Source organism: Chaetodon trifascialis, chromosome 6 (assembly GCF_039877785.1).
Source record: "Chaetodon trifascialis isolate fChaTrf1 chromosome 6, fChaTrf1.hap1, whole genome shotgun sequence".
In the NCBI taxonomy this organism is placed as follows: Eukaryota; Metazoa; Chordata; class Actinopteri; order Chaetodontiformes; family Chaetodontidae; genus Chaetodon; species Chaetodon trifascialis.
In genome coordinates this window covers 14,300,498-14,315,882 of record NC_092061.1, presented here as the reverse complement: position 1 = coordinate 14,315,882, position 15,385 = coordinate 14,300,498, and the positions used below count along the sequence as shown (strand labels likewise).

Sequence of the window (15,385 nt, the reverse complement as noted above, 5' to 3'; positions counted from 1 at the left end):
GCCCTGAGTACTTGGACTCATTATTTGTGTGTGTGTGTGTGTGTGTGTGTGTGTGTGTGTGTGTGTGTGTGTGTGTGTGTGTGTGTGTGTGTGTGTGTGTGTGTGTGTGTGTGTGTGTGTGTGTGTGTGTGCGCGCGTGTGTGTGCGTGCGTGCGTGGTCCGCTGGGATTATGTGAACTGGCGCAGTCAGGAGCCCTCAGGGTGTTGCACAATGTTGCTTATTATGACCGAGCAGCTGAGTGGTACCCTGAGAAAATGGGGGGGGGGCACTGGCAACTTAATCGTTGTTTCCTTATGGAGAATTTACAGTATGTCTACGTGCCAATTAGTGACGAAGAGTCAGATCAATGCTGTAAGCACGAAAAAGTCATTATTACAGGGTGACATACATGGGCTGCATGCTTGAGGTTGTGGCATCAATTAAGACACACAGCTGTTCACTTTCTCAGCTGTTCACACTCAGAATATTTTCCACCTACTAATATAAAAACTTGAGGCTTCCTGTTAGATGTTTGCTAATTAGCCTGTCAAATGAGGCCATTTGGATTTGCAGCGGTACTTCCACTGTTAGATATCATGTTAAATACGTCAAATAGTGTGACTGCACATTTATTAACGTACAGGCAGACTTTGTGTTTCTTTGCTCGTAACACAGTTGGCTGTTTTGTCTGTTTCAGGCAAGATTTTGGAGAGATCTAAGGCTCAGATGTTAAATAGATTTGGATTTGAAACAGGTTTTTTCTGCTATCACAAAGTCTGCCACGATACGATTTTGATTCAATTCCTTCAATATATATGAGATAATATAATATGCCCATTTAACACATTCCGTTATATGCTGACTGGGATGGCTGAGTGTAACAGCTGTCTGGCAGCCATAAATATGAGCAGTCAGATTTTGAATGGCAGCAGTCAGCAGAGGAGGGAGGAGAGTCTAAACAGTCGGTTCGCAGCAGTTCAACAGGGCTGTCAGTGTGAAACAGAAGATCATCCCTCACTCTCTCCCCGCCTGGTCGATCGCTACCTCCCTTCACACAAGTCAAACAATAAAGTTATTGTGCTCTTTTCTGACTCACAGTTCATCCCTGCTGTGAGATTTTAACAACAGATTAACTTTCACTCAGTCCCAACAGCAGCACAGCCCTCAAACTAGGAGTCAAAATACAATGCAGCGATAAAATCGTGTCTAAAACTCTGTATTTACTGTTGGGGGTAATCACTTTCAGTCAGTGGGGCTCTTTTAGCCAGCAGCAACACATGATAAAAAACTGATTGTTATCTGGATGCTACACAGTCGATGTATAAATAATGACCGACTTGCCTGAAGTATATACTGCCTTTTGCATTTGCTTTTAATGTTATAGAGCATCCACAGGCGTTTTTTTTTTCTTTTACAGATGAAGCAACTAACTCCTGAATGTAATGAAGCATTTACAGTATCAGCCAAAGAGCCAGAAATTCTTTGTGAAAACCAAGTCAGACCCATAATAGGAGGCTAAATATTGGACGAGACACGACTCCAAACAAATTCAAATCTGTAGCTGCTGGATGTGAAAATAGACAACCGTTTGCTAACATGTTCAACTTCACATGGTGACAAGATGTTGTGTATTCAGCTTGTTCGGATGTCCTCAAGTAGCCAAGAAATCAGTTAATGCAGCTTTAATACTTGAATTAAGAAAAAATAAGGGTTTCTGTGTGCACATTCACACAGAAACTGATACGTACTGTAAGTTGATGCTAGCTGATAATATCGGCCTGCCTGTACCGGTCACGTTCTAATTTGAATTGTGGTCTCCCAAAAAAGACACAAACACTGTTGAGCAGAAGCAGTGCAGAGGTCTTGTGCTCCTGTGTTGGGTATGAATGTGCTGTCAGTGCCCTACAGGCTGCAGCTTCTCTGGGAAGAAAGGCTTTATAAAGTCAGATGGTCCATGCTGACCTTAGGGAGCGTCCATTTAATCTCTCATTCACTCAGCTGACAGTCCTTGAACTACACGAACCACTGATTCTGACTCGGGCCTCCCGGTTGGTTGTGAAAGGATGAGCGCCAGGGTGCAGCTCCCACAGTGACAGATACTGTACCATGGATGGAGGATGTTTACTCTACCACTGCCTTCTGGGTTATTAAAGCTTACAAACTGTATCCAATCTATGAGAGCTGGTATTTTGGTACTTGTTTATTTCATGATCTCCAAGACCTTAGTCAGAGAACTCCAAATTGCCCCGAATTACCCTTGTTCAAATATAGATGAATAAACATTTGTCTTTGAAAAACCGCTTCCAGTTTTCATGTTTTGCCAGTTCCACATTAATCTTTGGACAGAATCTTGGGCTTATATAATGCTGCTGGGGAACATAGAATGAAAATGTGTAAGTAGCAGCTAATGCGGCAGGGAGCTGCGGTTGGCAGCAGGAAGGAGCTCTCCAACTACCTGTTGTATAACAGCATTGATTTGTTTGAAAAGCCTTGCTATTAAAGGAAAGACAAACAAAAGAGCGCAAAAGAAGTTATGCTCCACAGCGAGCGGCCTCCTCGGTGCAGGCAGACCTGCACGGTCTTTCATGCTCGCTCGTCTTCCTCCTACTCGTCCTCCTCCTCCTCTGCCCCGTCCTCAGCCGTTCACGTCAAAAGTCAGTGGGCTCCTCCTTTGACTCGGTTGTCATAGCAACACACCTTTTCCTGTCCCCGGCACTCACCTGAGAGGTAGTTAAGAATGTAGATGGGTTTCATAACACCTCTTGATAAAAGAGACAGCCTTGATGCAGAAAGACAGAAAGAAAGAGAAAAGCGGAGAGGAGAGGAAGGATCTCTGTAACGAGAAGATGCTGGGTTTCATGGTGAAACCACAGTCAGCACGCTGTTGGTTCAGTACACGTCTGGGTGATTTAATTCCTTTCTAGCTGTGATATGTACCTCACACTGTCCTCTTCTTTAGCCGTTACTCACTCTCAGACTCACTTGGACTCTCACTTTATTTGCTCTGACAGCAGGTTCTGCCATTAGCTTCACACTAAGCTCAGCACTACACATCACTCTCCACTCGTACCGTGAGTCAGACCTGTATTTGACTGCGCTGGCATTGTAATACTGCACTGCGATAGCAGGCAGGATCAGACCCGGCTTTACACTTGGACTCACAGGAAAACTGGAACTCACTGAGGCTCACTTTTGGCTGCACACTAATGGGTAGATTTTCAGAAGAACGTATCGCTCCTCGTGGGCGTAAATGGTCCGATGTGCTCACGCTGATGCACAAGGCTCCCACAAAGACCCACATGTGCTCCACTGCACTCTGCACTGTACTCATACAGAGCACAGGGACAACATGCTTCTGTTTTTCAAGTCACATCGTGGAGTGCAGTGGTTCCTAACATGCAGCTGGGGACCTCTGAAAGGGGTCTCAGGATAAAAATCAGAAAGGACGCAAGTTGATCCAAAAGATATCAAAAGAAAAACAATATTTCAGTCACACAAAATCAAATCATTTCCCACTTTACTCCAATTTTTTCCTGTCCTTTTGAAATGCTGAATACTTTCACCTCTTGAGGTGAAACCACCAGTGGTGGAATGTTACTAAGTACTAATGCGCTTAAACACAAATTCAAGGTACTTTACTCAAGCATTTTATGCAACTTTATACTTCTAGTCCACCACATGAGGGAAATATTGGGCTTTTTGCTCAACTTCATTTGTTTGACAGCTTTAGTTACTTTTCACATTACAATTTTTCACATCTTTGCTGTCCAGTGAAAACCATGTATCTCCATAATTGGTGATTCTGAATTGGAATGTCTGAACAACAGTTTACAATCCAGACATATTAAGTGTGTACAAATAAACAAGTATAAATCATATATATATATATATATATATATATATATATATATATATATATATATATATATATATATATATATATATATATATATATATATATATATATATATATATATATATATAGCAGTTTCTGCATCTCTTGCTGCTACTTTCCAACTCTGCTCTGTGCAGCTGTACTACATCAACTGTGCTTAAGACTTTATTAATTAGAAGTTATTAATGTTGTCTCAACAAATAAAAGGGTGCATAAATTCATGTTTGCTATTCTCATGGCTGGATATTAAATGGTGAATACTCACCATTTAATATAATATACGCTGTATATAATTTTTACTTGCAAGTCATGCCAGTGGGTCTGCTTGTTCTAACATAACTAGCATTATTTTACCATATATAGCCTATAGAACTAATTTGGGTTAATGATGAGTCTTCTTCAGAAACTCTGTAAAAACTTGGTGCCTACATTGCCCACAATGCAACTTTACTGCAGACATTTCTGCCAGAACAGAGGCATTGATGTACCAAGTATATCCACTTAAAAAAGAGGCAAAACATCCCCTGAAGGAAAGGTCATCACCTGTGCACCTGTCAATGACCCTGCCTTGAATAATTTAGGCCAATGAGAGGACAAAATTGACGTTCAGCCAAAGTCAGAGGTCAGCGACACACATGCTTCATTCACACCAAATCTTTGTCTCTCTCTCTCACACACACACAGCTCCTCATCCAGAGCCTTGTTAGTTGTGAGGTGAGAAAATGAAATGTGTTGACTTATAATTGGATTTGTGTCTAATTGGACAGGAAGGAGGAACAAGACAGACAGACAGCAACAGCGGTGTTGACACCTCGAGCCCTTTCCTCAGGATCAGATTAGGGACAGCACACTTGCATGTGCGCGCACACTCTCGTCTTTGACAACATATCATTATAAAGCAGCGGGGGAGAGTGGCGATGCGCTACAGGTGTACAGCGACACAGACACCAATTTGGAGCTTAGAAGATTGGAGACGTATTACAGGAGAAGAAGAGGTGGACGATGTGGAACAGTGCAGAGAAAGTGTTATATGTGGCAGATCGGCAGTCTGTCAGAGATGCTGTTTTATCTGAACCGTCGTGTCAAGTGGGCCGAATGCACAGCCTGTCCCATCTGGACCCGGCCACCTTGTTGTCTGACTGCTCCCAGCATGTCTCTGTTTGTTTAGAAACATACAGCAGATTTGAGCTTACATTGAGGCTGGATGTTTATAGATCTCTTGTTTTTTCATGACCCAGACTACCATTTCTCATAATCAGAGAGGCTGAGACGTGTTCCCTGCAGCCCCCCCCCCCCTTTTTTTAATTTCTCTTCCAGTAGTATATTTGTGTCTGTTTCACAGTCAATTTGAAGGGTTGCGAAGTTGATGATATACAGCATTAAAGCCGGATCGTATTTGAGGAAGGGCTACTGTTTGCTTCTTTAAACTGCTTGTTCAGTCAAACCAGCTGTACAGATGTGGATGTACAGAATCACAGAACCAACTAATTGTTTGCACTTTTGCTCGATAATGACTGCAACAATTATTGAAATTGCCTGTGAATTTTCTGGTTATCGACTAATCGAGTAATTGACTAATTCTTTCAGGGCTAATTTCATCAGATCGTGCAGCTCTGCAGACTGTGGCTGTCAGTGCACCCTGGGGTGGTCTGCTAATGAGCTGCCATTAGCACCTAATCAGACCATTATCCAGGCTGTAGGCCTCCATCTGCAGCACTCTGTTTGTTTTCACCTTTTTAGTGTAGGTGGACAGCACTGATTGAGGTTGCTGGTCTATGTGTGTGTGTTTGTGCGAGTGTGAGTGTGTTGTGCATGTGTTTGAGCAGGTGCGGGTCTGTGTGTCTTTGTTTGAAGCATGTGGGAGTCACCACGCACGTCTCTTTGAGAGGGAGGTATTACTAGCGACGTGTGACCTTTCTTAGGCCGAGTGGTTAGCGGGCCGATCCTGGAGCCAGCCGAGTCCTGCAGCCGCCTGTCTGCAGCGATGATGTAAGACTCATACGTGATTTGTTATCATTACTGTCATCATCAGACTTAATGATTATGAAGGATCACAATTTTTGGGATATTTTAGCCGGCACTAGTTATTGGTTTTCAAAAGTGTGTCACACTTTCAAGACTGCTTTCGAGGATGTGGGGGATATGACAGTGTTTTGTGATAATGAGCCCTCCACACTCCATTTACATGTGATTGGGCTGTTACAGTAAACAGTAAACAGGAAAAGGAGATTTATTTTAGTGAAGAGCTCTCAGTAGCTGGCCTGAGAGTGCAGCGCTGAGAGGTAAAATGTGTGTGCATGCATTTGAGAGAGAGAGAGAGAGAGGCTGAGTGCCTGCACCACCCACTTTTTGTGATTTTCATGTCTTAACCTTAATGCCAGAGTTCAATCATGTAGCCTTTGGGTGGCTCCCAGGCCTGGCAGAGATTAAAGAACAGCAGGACGAGGTGAAGTGCCTTCACTGTGCTCACTCTCTGCAGATCCTGAAAAGCCGAGTGTAGCGTTTACAGTGAGAGGCAGAAAACTGGAGGGATTGACTGCAGAAATCATTAAGAGAGTGATAAAACAGCAGAAGTGAATAGAGCGATGGAGGAGGGAGTGACACACTACTAAAAATACATGTGTTGATATTGGTAATATTCACAAAGCACGTCTTGGTGTGTTTGCTCAGCACTCTGCAGGGTTCAGGGGCAGTGAAGTAACACTGGGCCAAAGTACAGTAGATGTAGAAGTTTGTTGTTCAGCTTCAACTTTTGCTTTGTTGTCGTAACACAGACGGTGTTACATAATGCAACATTTGTTATGATACCTACCATTTGGTATACTATGTATTACTTTATCACTCTCCTTTGTCCTCTTTCTGTTCATTTTTCCTCCTTCTTTTGTTTTTTGCACAAGGCTTAAAAATAGTACAAAACAAATTTGATTCATTTTCAGAGGCCAAAGTGCAGAGAAAAAGTTGTAGTCTTTGTAAAGGGTAAAGATGTATAAGGGCTTAATATTATATGTGAAGGGCTGTTAGAGTGAGTGTGCAGTGGGGAAGAGTTTGTAGATTAGTTCAGATTTTAGCCACACCATCAGCATGTCAGTAAGTCGCTCCATCACTGAAAGACATTTGTGGTCCCCTGAGGGTATATCCTCATGACTTTGGAGACTTTTCCTCCAGTTTCACCAGCAGGTTTCCTCTTACCCACTGAAATATTTGACATTTACCACAGTGGCTGCCAACCTTAACACCAGTCCACATCTGCTTGTGATCCCTTGTCACAGGTCGCATGGCCATGACAGATAATCATCTTTTTGTGCAGCAGAATTTTGTTTTCGTTATCTCCTGCACAACTTATTATCTGGTGACCCCCTAAAATTAATCTCAGGGCCCTCTTGTGGGGATCCAGCTCCCAGGTTGGAAACCACTAATTTAATACATGCAGTGCCACAAATTTAGTGCAGACATTCATGGTCCCTACTGACTTTGGAGACCCCCTGACTTTTATCTTTACAGCCATTTACAGGCTGATATTTGTAGTTTTGAATGAAACGTTTCGACGGCTGCTTGATGGATTACTATGAGATGTAATGGAGACCTTCATGCCCCCCCCCCCCCCCCCACACACACACAATGAATTGTAATAACTTGAGTTATGACCAAAACCTGCAAAGCTAATGACATACCCATCAGCCTCAGCTGTACTTTGTGTTAAGTGCTCATTAGCAAATGTTATAGCAATGGCAAATATATTCCAGGGTTAGCATGCTAACATAGACTAATGAACATGGTAAACATTACATTTGCTAAATTTCAGCATGTAAGTAAGTAAGTAATTTATTTATATAGCACATTTCATACGCCAGGCGTAGACTCAATGTGCTTTGAGCGAACTGTGTTTATTTTATAGTTATGTCAGTTTATGAGAATGTTTCTGTTGTTCATTATTGTCATTATTGTGTTTTATTGGACTTTGGCTCATTGATTTTAGATTAGATTAGATTAGAGATTAGATTAGATTGAACTTTATTGATCCCTTTGGGAGGACCCCTCAGGGAAATTCTAGTTCCAGCACCTCAAAGCGATACAGATAAAAAGGTAATAAAATACAGTAAAATACAATAGAAATAGAGAAAAATATGTGCTATACAATATATACAATGATGAAGTGATTTTCACAGGTGATCATTATCCTATCAACATGACCTCTCTCAGGCCTGGTAATCATATTTTGACATTAACTGGAGTTTCAGTTTCTTGTGTGCATTCGGTGCACACCGTGATCACAGGTGACATGCAAAGCTGGTGAGTAGGTGGGAAGGTGGTATTTGTGCTATCCGTAAACCCAAACATGGCAGGTGGAGAGTCTCCACAGGTGACATTACTGTGCAGCCTTTACTTACTATTCTTACTTTTACCTACCAGAGACACATCATGACATTCCTGCTCACAGCTGTGCAGTTTTCTCCCCCTTGGCTCGATATTTCCTGACCAATATGAACACAAAGTGCAGATTGCATTTACACCTGACTGAACCTCTTTACGCAGCTTTCCTGATGCCAGGTGTCAAAGCTGCCACAGACCGTGTGTGCGACATGATTCTGGATGTTAACACTTCACTCTGTCCTTCCTTCTCTTAGGTGAAAGCCCTCACCCTGTTTGTGACCCATTACCCTCCTCTGTGTGAGCTGGAGCGTGTTTATCCTGAACATGTGTCCAACTACCACATGGCTTTCTTGCTCAATGAACCTGACGTTGCTACTGACACTGATGGTAGGTGTGTGTGTGTGTGTGTGTGTGTGTGTGTGTGTGTGTGTGTGTGTGTGTGTGTGTGTGTGTGTGTGTGTGTGTGTGTGTGTGTGTGTGTGTGTGTGTGTGTGTGTGTGTGTGTGTGTGTGTGTGTGCGTGCGCACTGAAAATGCTTTCAGTGTTTTCTGGTGGCTTCTGATGCCAACAATCTTACTTTGGAAATTTCCAAATCATCATCAGTCTGCACTTGAGCTTTAAAAGTGAATGCTGCGTTGACAGATGGAGAGGTTCAGCCGGAGTTCATCACCTTCCTCTACCAGTTAACTGAAGGAGCTGCAGGCCGGAGCTACGGCCTGAATGTGGCCCGATTGGCTGACATCCCAGACCCTATACTCCACACCGCTGCACGCAAAGCCAGAGAGCTGGAGAGCATGGTCGACGCCAGGAGGTACAGCTAACACACGTATTTACCCTGACTGTTTCCCAAACAACTCAGCCTGTCAAAGCATTTGTATAATGTGATCTTAATTTGGGTTTCGAGACCAGAAACAATATAACAGAAAGCCTGTGTTACAAACTGGAGGCGTGAAGATTGAGAGATGTGTGTGTTCACCAGGCAGGGAGGGTCTAAGTGGGCGTTCAGACTGAAAACAGCTCTGCATTAGAACAACATGAGGGGCAGCGTTGGTTGGGGTGTCTTATTTCAGGTACCGGTGAGACATTGAAATCCAGGAAGCCCAGCTTGTAGTAGTAAATGGATCAGTGAATCTGAAGGCTGAAGACTCTGAGCAGTGATTTGTGATGCTCTCACACAGAGTTTTAGAACTGGAAAGGCAGTTATTTTATTGTTTGCTGCAATGATTGTGAGGTAAACAATAGAAATACACTGTTCACATTACAAAGTAATCTGCTTAATGAATTAAAAGTAATATATCCAATAACGTGCCGCTTTGTGGCAAAGGTTGAGCCTGATTAAACTTTTTTGCTGGCTCTAAACGCAGCTTAACACATAAACACTGTCAAGTTGCATTATGGGAAATGTAGGATCCAGTGTTTTTGAAGCCTTGCCCATATTAAGCACTGAAAGTCAGAATATCTTCTCCTCTGCTGCTGGAACTGCTGGAATATCCCGTTAAACTCTGTCATAAATCCCAAAATATCCTGTTCCTGTGCTTTTTAAGAGTTTTTTGAACACTGGCAGCTGAAAACTAAGAGTCAAACATGCATCATGAAGAAATAAAACTCTAAATTGAGTTTTTATTTCTGCTTTAACACTCAAATGAACCTGATTTCATTCTTGTGCCAACACATCTGAACCAGAAACTGTGCCAATATTCCTGGAAAATGAGACTGAGTACAGATGAAGGAGTTTCACAGGAGACAGAGAGAAGCAGGTTTGTGTCGGGACATTTTCTGCTTCAAACAGTTGGCCTGTTTGATTCTGAGACATGCAAAACCAATTTCAGCTGAGTTTAGTTTTCTTCAAGAAAACGTTTTGGTGTCCACTTCAGTTTAGTTGTTTTCAGAGAATTCTCGTGACATCTCAAATGGATGCAGCTGTTGCCACCCCTGGCTGTCAGTTCAGCACCAAACCGCAAAAAAGAAAAAAAAAAAAAGAAAGAAACTTTCAGAAATATTGTGAGTTGCCAATATCTACTTTTATTTTGCTGCATTTGTGGTGCAATTTTCCATTAACAGAAACGGGGTAAGCTTTTATAAATTCTTGGTTTCAATTTAATGTTGCTGATCAGGTTATTCACTAAAAGACTATTTTAATTAATAAACATGTCATGGAATTGTCAATTCAAACTAAATTTAGATGCTTTTGTTAATGAATTAAACTTCTGTCATGGCATATTTTCTCCAAGGGGGTCCGAATCTTGTTTTCCTTTGGCTGATTTATTTTTAGATGAATGCATTCGTGCACACTAATAGGGAAAGGCAGAGAAAATATGTTTTTTAATGCTGATGTAGACAGGTTTTTCCATTAGGATGAACCACATACTGCCAGGCAAAGACGTTCCGCTTTCGATAGAGTTAGGAGTCGGAAATACTGCGAATTCCCAGACATTAGCTGTCGAAGCATCAGCATATTGCTCTTTCTCCAAATACAGTTTTCTGTCTTTGTAAATTTGTACACAGCGTCTCCTCTCTCTATAACAGACAACCTGCTGGGAGTTGAGTGCTGCTTAGCCTCTTCCTAAGTAATCCTCACCATATGAAGTATCAGTCAGCGCACACACACACACACACACACACACACACACACACACACACACACACACGCACAGAGCCATACCTCTCTATCAATGTAATCCTCCCTATATGAAATGTTTGTCCTTTGTTGGAGTGAAGCCATGCTGAGTACACAGTAATCGTACACAGAGGAGTTGAGCTGCTGGCTGGAGATTGAGAGCAGGGATTTTATTGTACTCTCACACATCTGTGTGTGAGAGTACAATGTGTTTAGACTCAACACATGCGGGACTATGTGATACACAATAGATTTATGTACAATATTTTGCTTAAGCAGCTCTCCGTGTCTTTGTCTCTGTGTCTCTAGGAAGAATAAGAAACTTCTCTCAGACCTTTGGAGCGTCTCGGACAGATCGTCCCTCGTGGAGTGGCTGCAGTCAAACTCTTGATGTCGCTGAAGTCAACACCATCAGAACAGAAGCTGTCAGTCAGTGAGCAGGCTCAGAGAAGAACAGACATGCTCACAGAAGTAAAAACTTGGTTGATGTACCTGGTTGTTGTACATCTCTTTGCTGATGTTTTTTAGTGTGTGAAAAAGATTTTAACCATCTCAGGTTCTGGTTGTCACCATCATCATGTACTGTAACCTAATTGTCATAATATTAGGTCATACCAGATGTACATCAGTGTGTTTGATGATTAAATTAAGAACAAAATTTAACACATTTGCTGCTCTTTGACCAGTATTTGTCAAATATCACTGATTTAACATTACACAGTTAAAGAAGGATTAAAATTGATGCAGTAGAACAATTTTGTTTTTTTTTTCATTCCACTCGTTCATCTCCCTTGTCAATATGTGGCACCTATATTACCCACAATGCAGCTTGACTGCTGACACTTTATATGCTGTTAGCAACTAATGTAGCCGTGAGCCGCTAACCTCAAGCAGAGATAAGGTAGTGGGCTGGTCACCTCACTTCTTTTTAACTTCACACCACCAGATTGTTTTTTTTTTTGTTCAGCTCCCACAGATGCTGACTCAAGTGACATCACTTGAGCATTTTTGACCATAACTGAAAGATTCATTAGGTAATTATGACAAATTTCACACAAATGTCTCACAGAATAAAATGATGTGGTGAAAGTGGTGACTTTATATCCCGAAGGTCAAAGGTTAACGTCATTTTGACGTAACGTCCTGCAAAACCCTTTCTTGCCATTATTCAGCCCCATAACTCAGGGACAGAAGGAGAGACTGCGAACATATTTCACATTTGGTCAGGTACTGAATTAATGACACTAATCTTGGGTGTCCACTTTGAAACTGTAGTGATTGTTTAGATCTTCTGTGCTGCTGAAGATGTGTGTGAAGCATCCTTTTTTTTTTTTACAGTTAGTATCTTCTTTGCAGCAGCATCCACATTTGAGGCATTGAATTCCACCACAAGCTCATTGGTTTTGTTGATATTGAACTCCAGGTGATTGTTGTTGCACCGTGTGATGAAGCTCTCCGTCAGTCCTCTGTACTCCTGTGTAAAAATGGTCTCTAAGTGAAGACAGCATGTTTCTCACTGGAAATGATTCACTGTACTCATACATGTCAATATAGTGGTAACTTCCATTTTGCCAAAAATTACACCACCATACCACCTTATATAAGTCTGGACAGACATGGATGTAAAGTGCTACTTCACTGGTTGGCAGAGGCATACAACCTGAAGCAGTAATTGTACTTTCTTCATACATTAATGTATTAGTGTGTGCTCTCTGGTCCAACGCTAACAACATTTTCTACTGAGAAAATCTGCATTGCATCTCTCTCTCTCTCTCTCTCTCTCTCTCTCTCTCTCTCTCTCTCTCTCACACACACACACACACACACACGCAAAACCAACTCACGCTCCGCCTTTAATTCCGCCAACTCCAAGATCAGCGCGCATCACCGGAGAGAGAGAAAGCTAGAGAGACCTAGTGGGCGTGAGTGTTTGTGTGCGAGAGAGAGAGTTATCCACTGTCAAAGCCGATTACAGTTTATCGGGTCTGCGTTTGTGTCACTGTCCGTCTACTACTTGAGGGTTCTCCCCTTTATGAACCACACGCCTCTCGCTTTCTCCTGCTTTTTAGTTGTCGCTTCTTCATAGACGCGCGCTTTTTTGGCGAGCAGCATGGATTTCTTCTAGTGCTTGCTGGGCTCGGACATCTTTACTATGAGTTCCTCTGCAGAAGCGCTCCCGTCAGCGGGGCAACTTTTCCGTGCGCCACGGCATCGCTGAGCCGCGCGTCTCGGTGGGAAAGTTTACACGTCACCCCCGGCGACCATGGGCTCGCGGTGAAAGCTCTGATTGTCCCACTTTTTCTCTCTTCCAAAACCGTACGAAAAAAATGCAGAAGAGCGTCCGCTACAATGAAGGGCACGCGCTGTTTCTGTCAGTGGTCGCGCGTAAAGAGGGGACTAAGCGAGGCTACCTGAGCAAGAAGACGGCGGAGAACAGCCGGTGGCACGAGAAGTTCTTCGCCCTTTACCAGAATGTACTGTTCTACTTCGAGAACGAGCAGAGCGCGCGACCAGCCGGGATTTACCTGTTGGAAGGATGCACCTGCGAGCGCGCGCCGGCGCCCAAGATGTCCACCACTGGGAAAGAAGCGCTGGAGAAACAGGTGAGAGGTTTAAAACAAGCAGGAGGTGACAAGTCACGAAACCCTGCTGAGTCAAAACTCCCACACCGCTTCTTGTCTGACGGAACAACTTCCCAGAATGTGCTCAAAACCCACTGACATCATTATGGGGACAGACTGGTGCAGTCGCTGATTGTATAGAAGCATGATTAATAATTAACAGACATGCACACCACACAGATACATATCTGGAAGCTACTAAGTTGCTTTTTTTAAATTTGATTCTTATATAACTTACGGTTTTCATGGAGATTTGTGTTGATCGTTGCTGGTTTACAGCACTTTTTAAAATAGTAATGAAAACTACAAGATCATATTGTTTCATCAAGCTGACGCCCATGTAAAGAGAGCAAGTGGCTCATGCGGCATCAGACTAAAGTGGCTGCAGCAGCTCAGCCTCTCTGCTCTCTACAGTTTCACCAAGCCCTGCAGTGCCAAGAGCTCCAAGTGCATCTACCCAGAGCAGGTGACCGTCCCCCAAAGATTCAGCTGTGCAGAGGAGGGCAGGCTGCTTAGAGAGGTTTCTCACAGCATCTTTCTCCATTTCAAAACAAACTTCAAAAAAATCAGGCTTCTGCAGTCACACTTAATTTTTTTTTTCTTTCACAAGTCATGAAATTTGCTGCCTGAAGCCACACAATGCACTTGATTTTCAACCTGTTGAGTGTGAACCTTACAGGCTTTCACATTTTCATCATAAACAAAAATTAGGTTGAAATTTCTTTGTAGCTCAAAGCCAAATTCATTTAGAGTATGACAGCCGGGGGCATTTATAGCAATGCAGCAACAGGTTCTTGTGTTAGCCTCGTGGATTTCAATAAATCAGTATTATCTCTACATTTAATTAAATGTTCATTCACAGAATGTCACGTTTTTATGGCTGCTGTAGACTATTCTAGATGTCTTGTGCTTTATTTAGTTTCACACTGCAGTGTGGCACATTTAGTGTCGTTACAAGCCTTGATATCTGAACTACAGGCTCTGTGGGTTTAAGTTATGCATGTTGAGCAACTTTTATTTGCTTTAACAGACTCACTGTGGAACCCTGCAGGGCTGAAAAGGGTTGGGGTTTCATGACTTTAAAGTAGTGCTATGCAGGGAAATATTTTGGCCAAATCTGTTGGTGACTGAGCTCCTGGAAGTTGCCTCAGCACTGTTGCTCCAACAGTTAGGTTGGTCTTGTTGCTAGGAAACATTTGAATTACCATTTGCACATGTATTTCATTGAGAAAAAAAAAAGGAAACACACACATGTATTAGTCAAAAGACTGTCATCAATCCCAGGGTTATATCAGGCAAAGAATCAATCTTTGTTAGAGTAAAAAAACAAACAAAAACAAAACAACTTACCTCTGCTTCATGAACATAATCTGAGAAAAGTGCATGATTCCTGTTTCTGATCCCAGTTTTCAGCTGGCCTCAGCGACTGTGTGCATGTGTGTGCACAGGCATCATGCCCATTAAAATGCAGGGGGAGGGATACACCGGGAAGCATTGACTTTTCACTGTTTGAGCAAGTTATTAACAAGACACTAAATGGATGCACAATTAATCATATGAGCAGTCAAAAATTGCTACCAATCATCATCACTCAGAAAATATTCATCTCAGCAAACTCTCATCGACTTCCACTGTTTATGTGTGTCTCTTTAAATGTACAGTATCTGTAAAGATAAGATAAGATAATCCTTTATTAGTCCCACAGTGGGGAAATTTCCAGTATTACAGCAGCCAAGTGGATAGCAAAAAATAAAGGGGATCAGTAAAAAACACATTAAATGGCAAACAAGCAATATAAACAATATAAACAAGGAATATTGAAAAATATTAACAATTTAAACAAGGGTCAATACAGAATCTAGCAACCTAGTATGGGGAAATGTAAAATATGGGAGTGGTAA

General features: G+C 42.3%; 2 protein-coding genes across 6 annotated transcripts in view; both read left to right on the top strand.

The window, feature by feature from the left end:
• The window catches only part of msh3 (mutS homolog 3 (E. coli)), a 40,750-nt gene extending 29,137 nt beyond the window's left edge, over positions 1-11,613 (top strand). For both annotated transcript variants that reach the window (XM_070964426.1, XM_070964427.1), the window contains exons 22-24: positions 8,501-8,633; positions 8,889-9,057; positions 11,173-11,613. In XM_070964426.1, coding sequence (XP_070820527.1) covers positions 8,501-8,633; positions 8,889-9,057; positions 11,173-11,254 — 384 coding nt within the window. In that variant the 3' untranslated portion in view covers positions 11,255-11,613. The remainder of the gene's footprint in view (positions 1-8,500; positions 8,634-8,888; positions 9,058-11,172) is intronic.
• A 1,105-nt stretch (positions 11,614-12,718) lies between these two features.
• Positions 12,719-15,385, top strand: part of rasgrf2b (Ras protein-specific guanine nucleotide-releasing factor 2b) — a 43,359-nt gene continuing 40,692 nt past the window's right edge. For 3 of the 4 annotated variants that reach the window (XM_070963690.1, XM_070963689.1, XM_070963687.1), the window contains exon 1: positions 12,764-13,466. In XM_070963690.1, coding sequence (XP_070819791.1) covers positions 13,191-13,466 — 276 coding nt within the window. In that variant the 5' untranslated portion in view covers positions 12,764-13,190. Of the gene's footprint in view, positions 13,467-15,385 lie in introns of all 4 variants that reach the window. The other variant, XM_070963688.1, reaches the window with a different exon arrangement.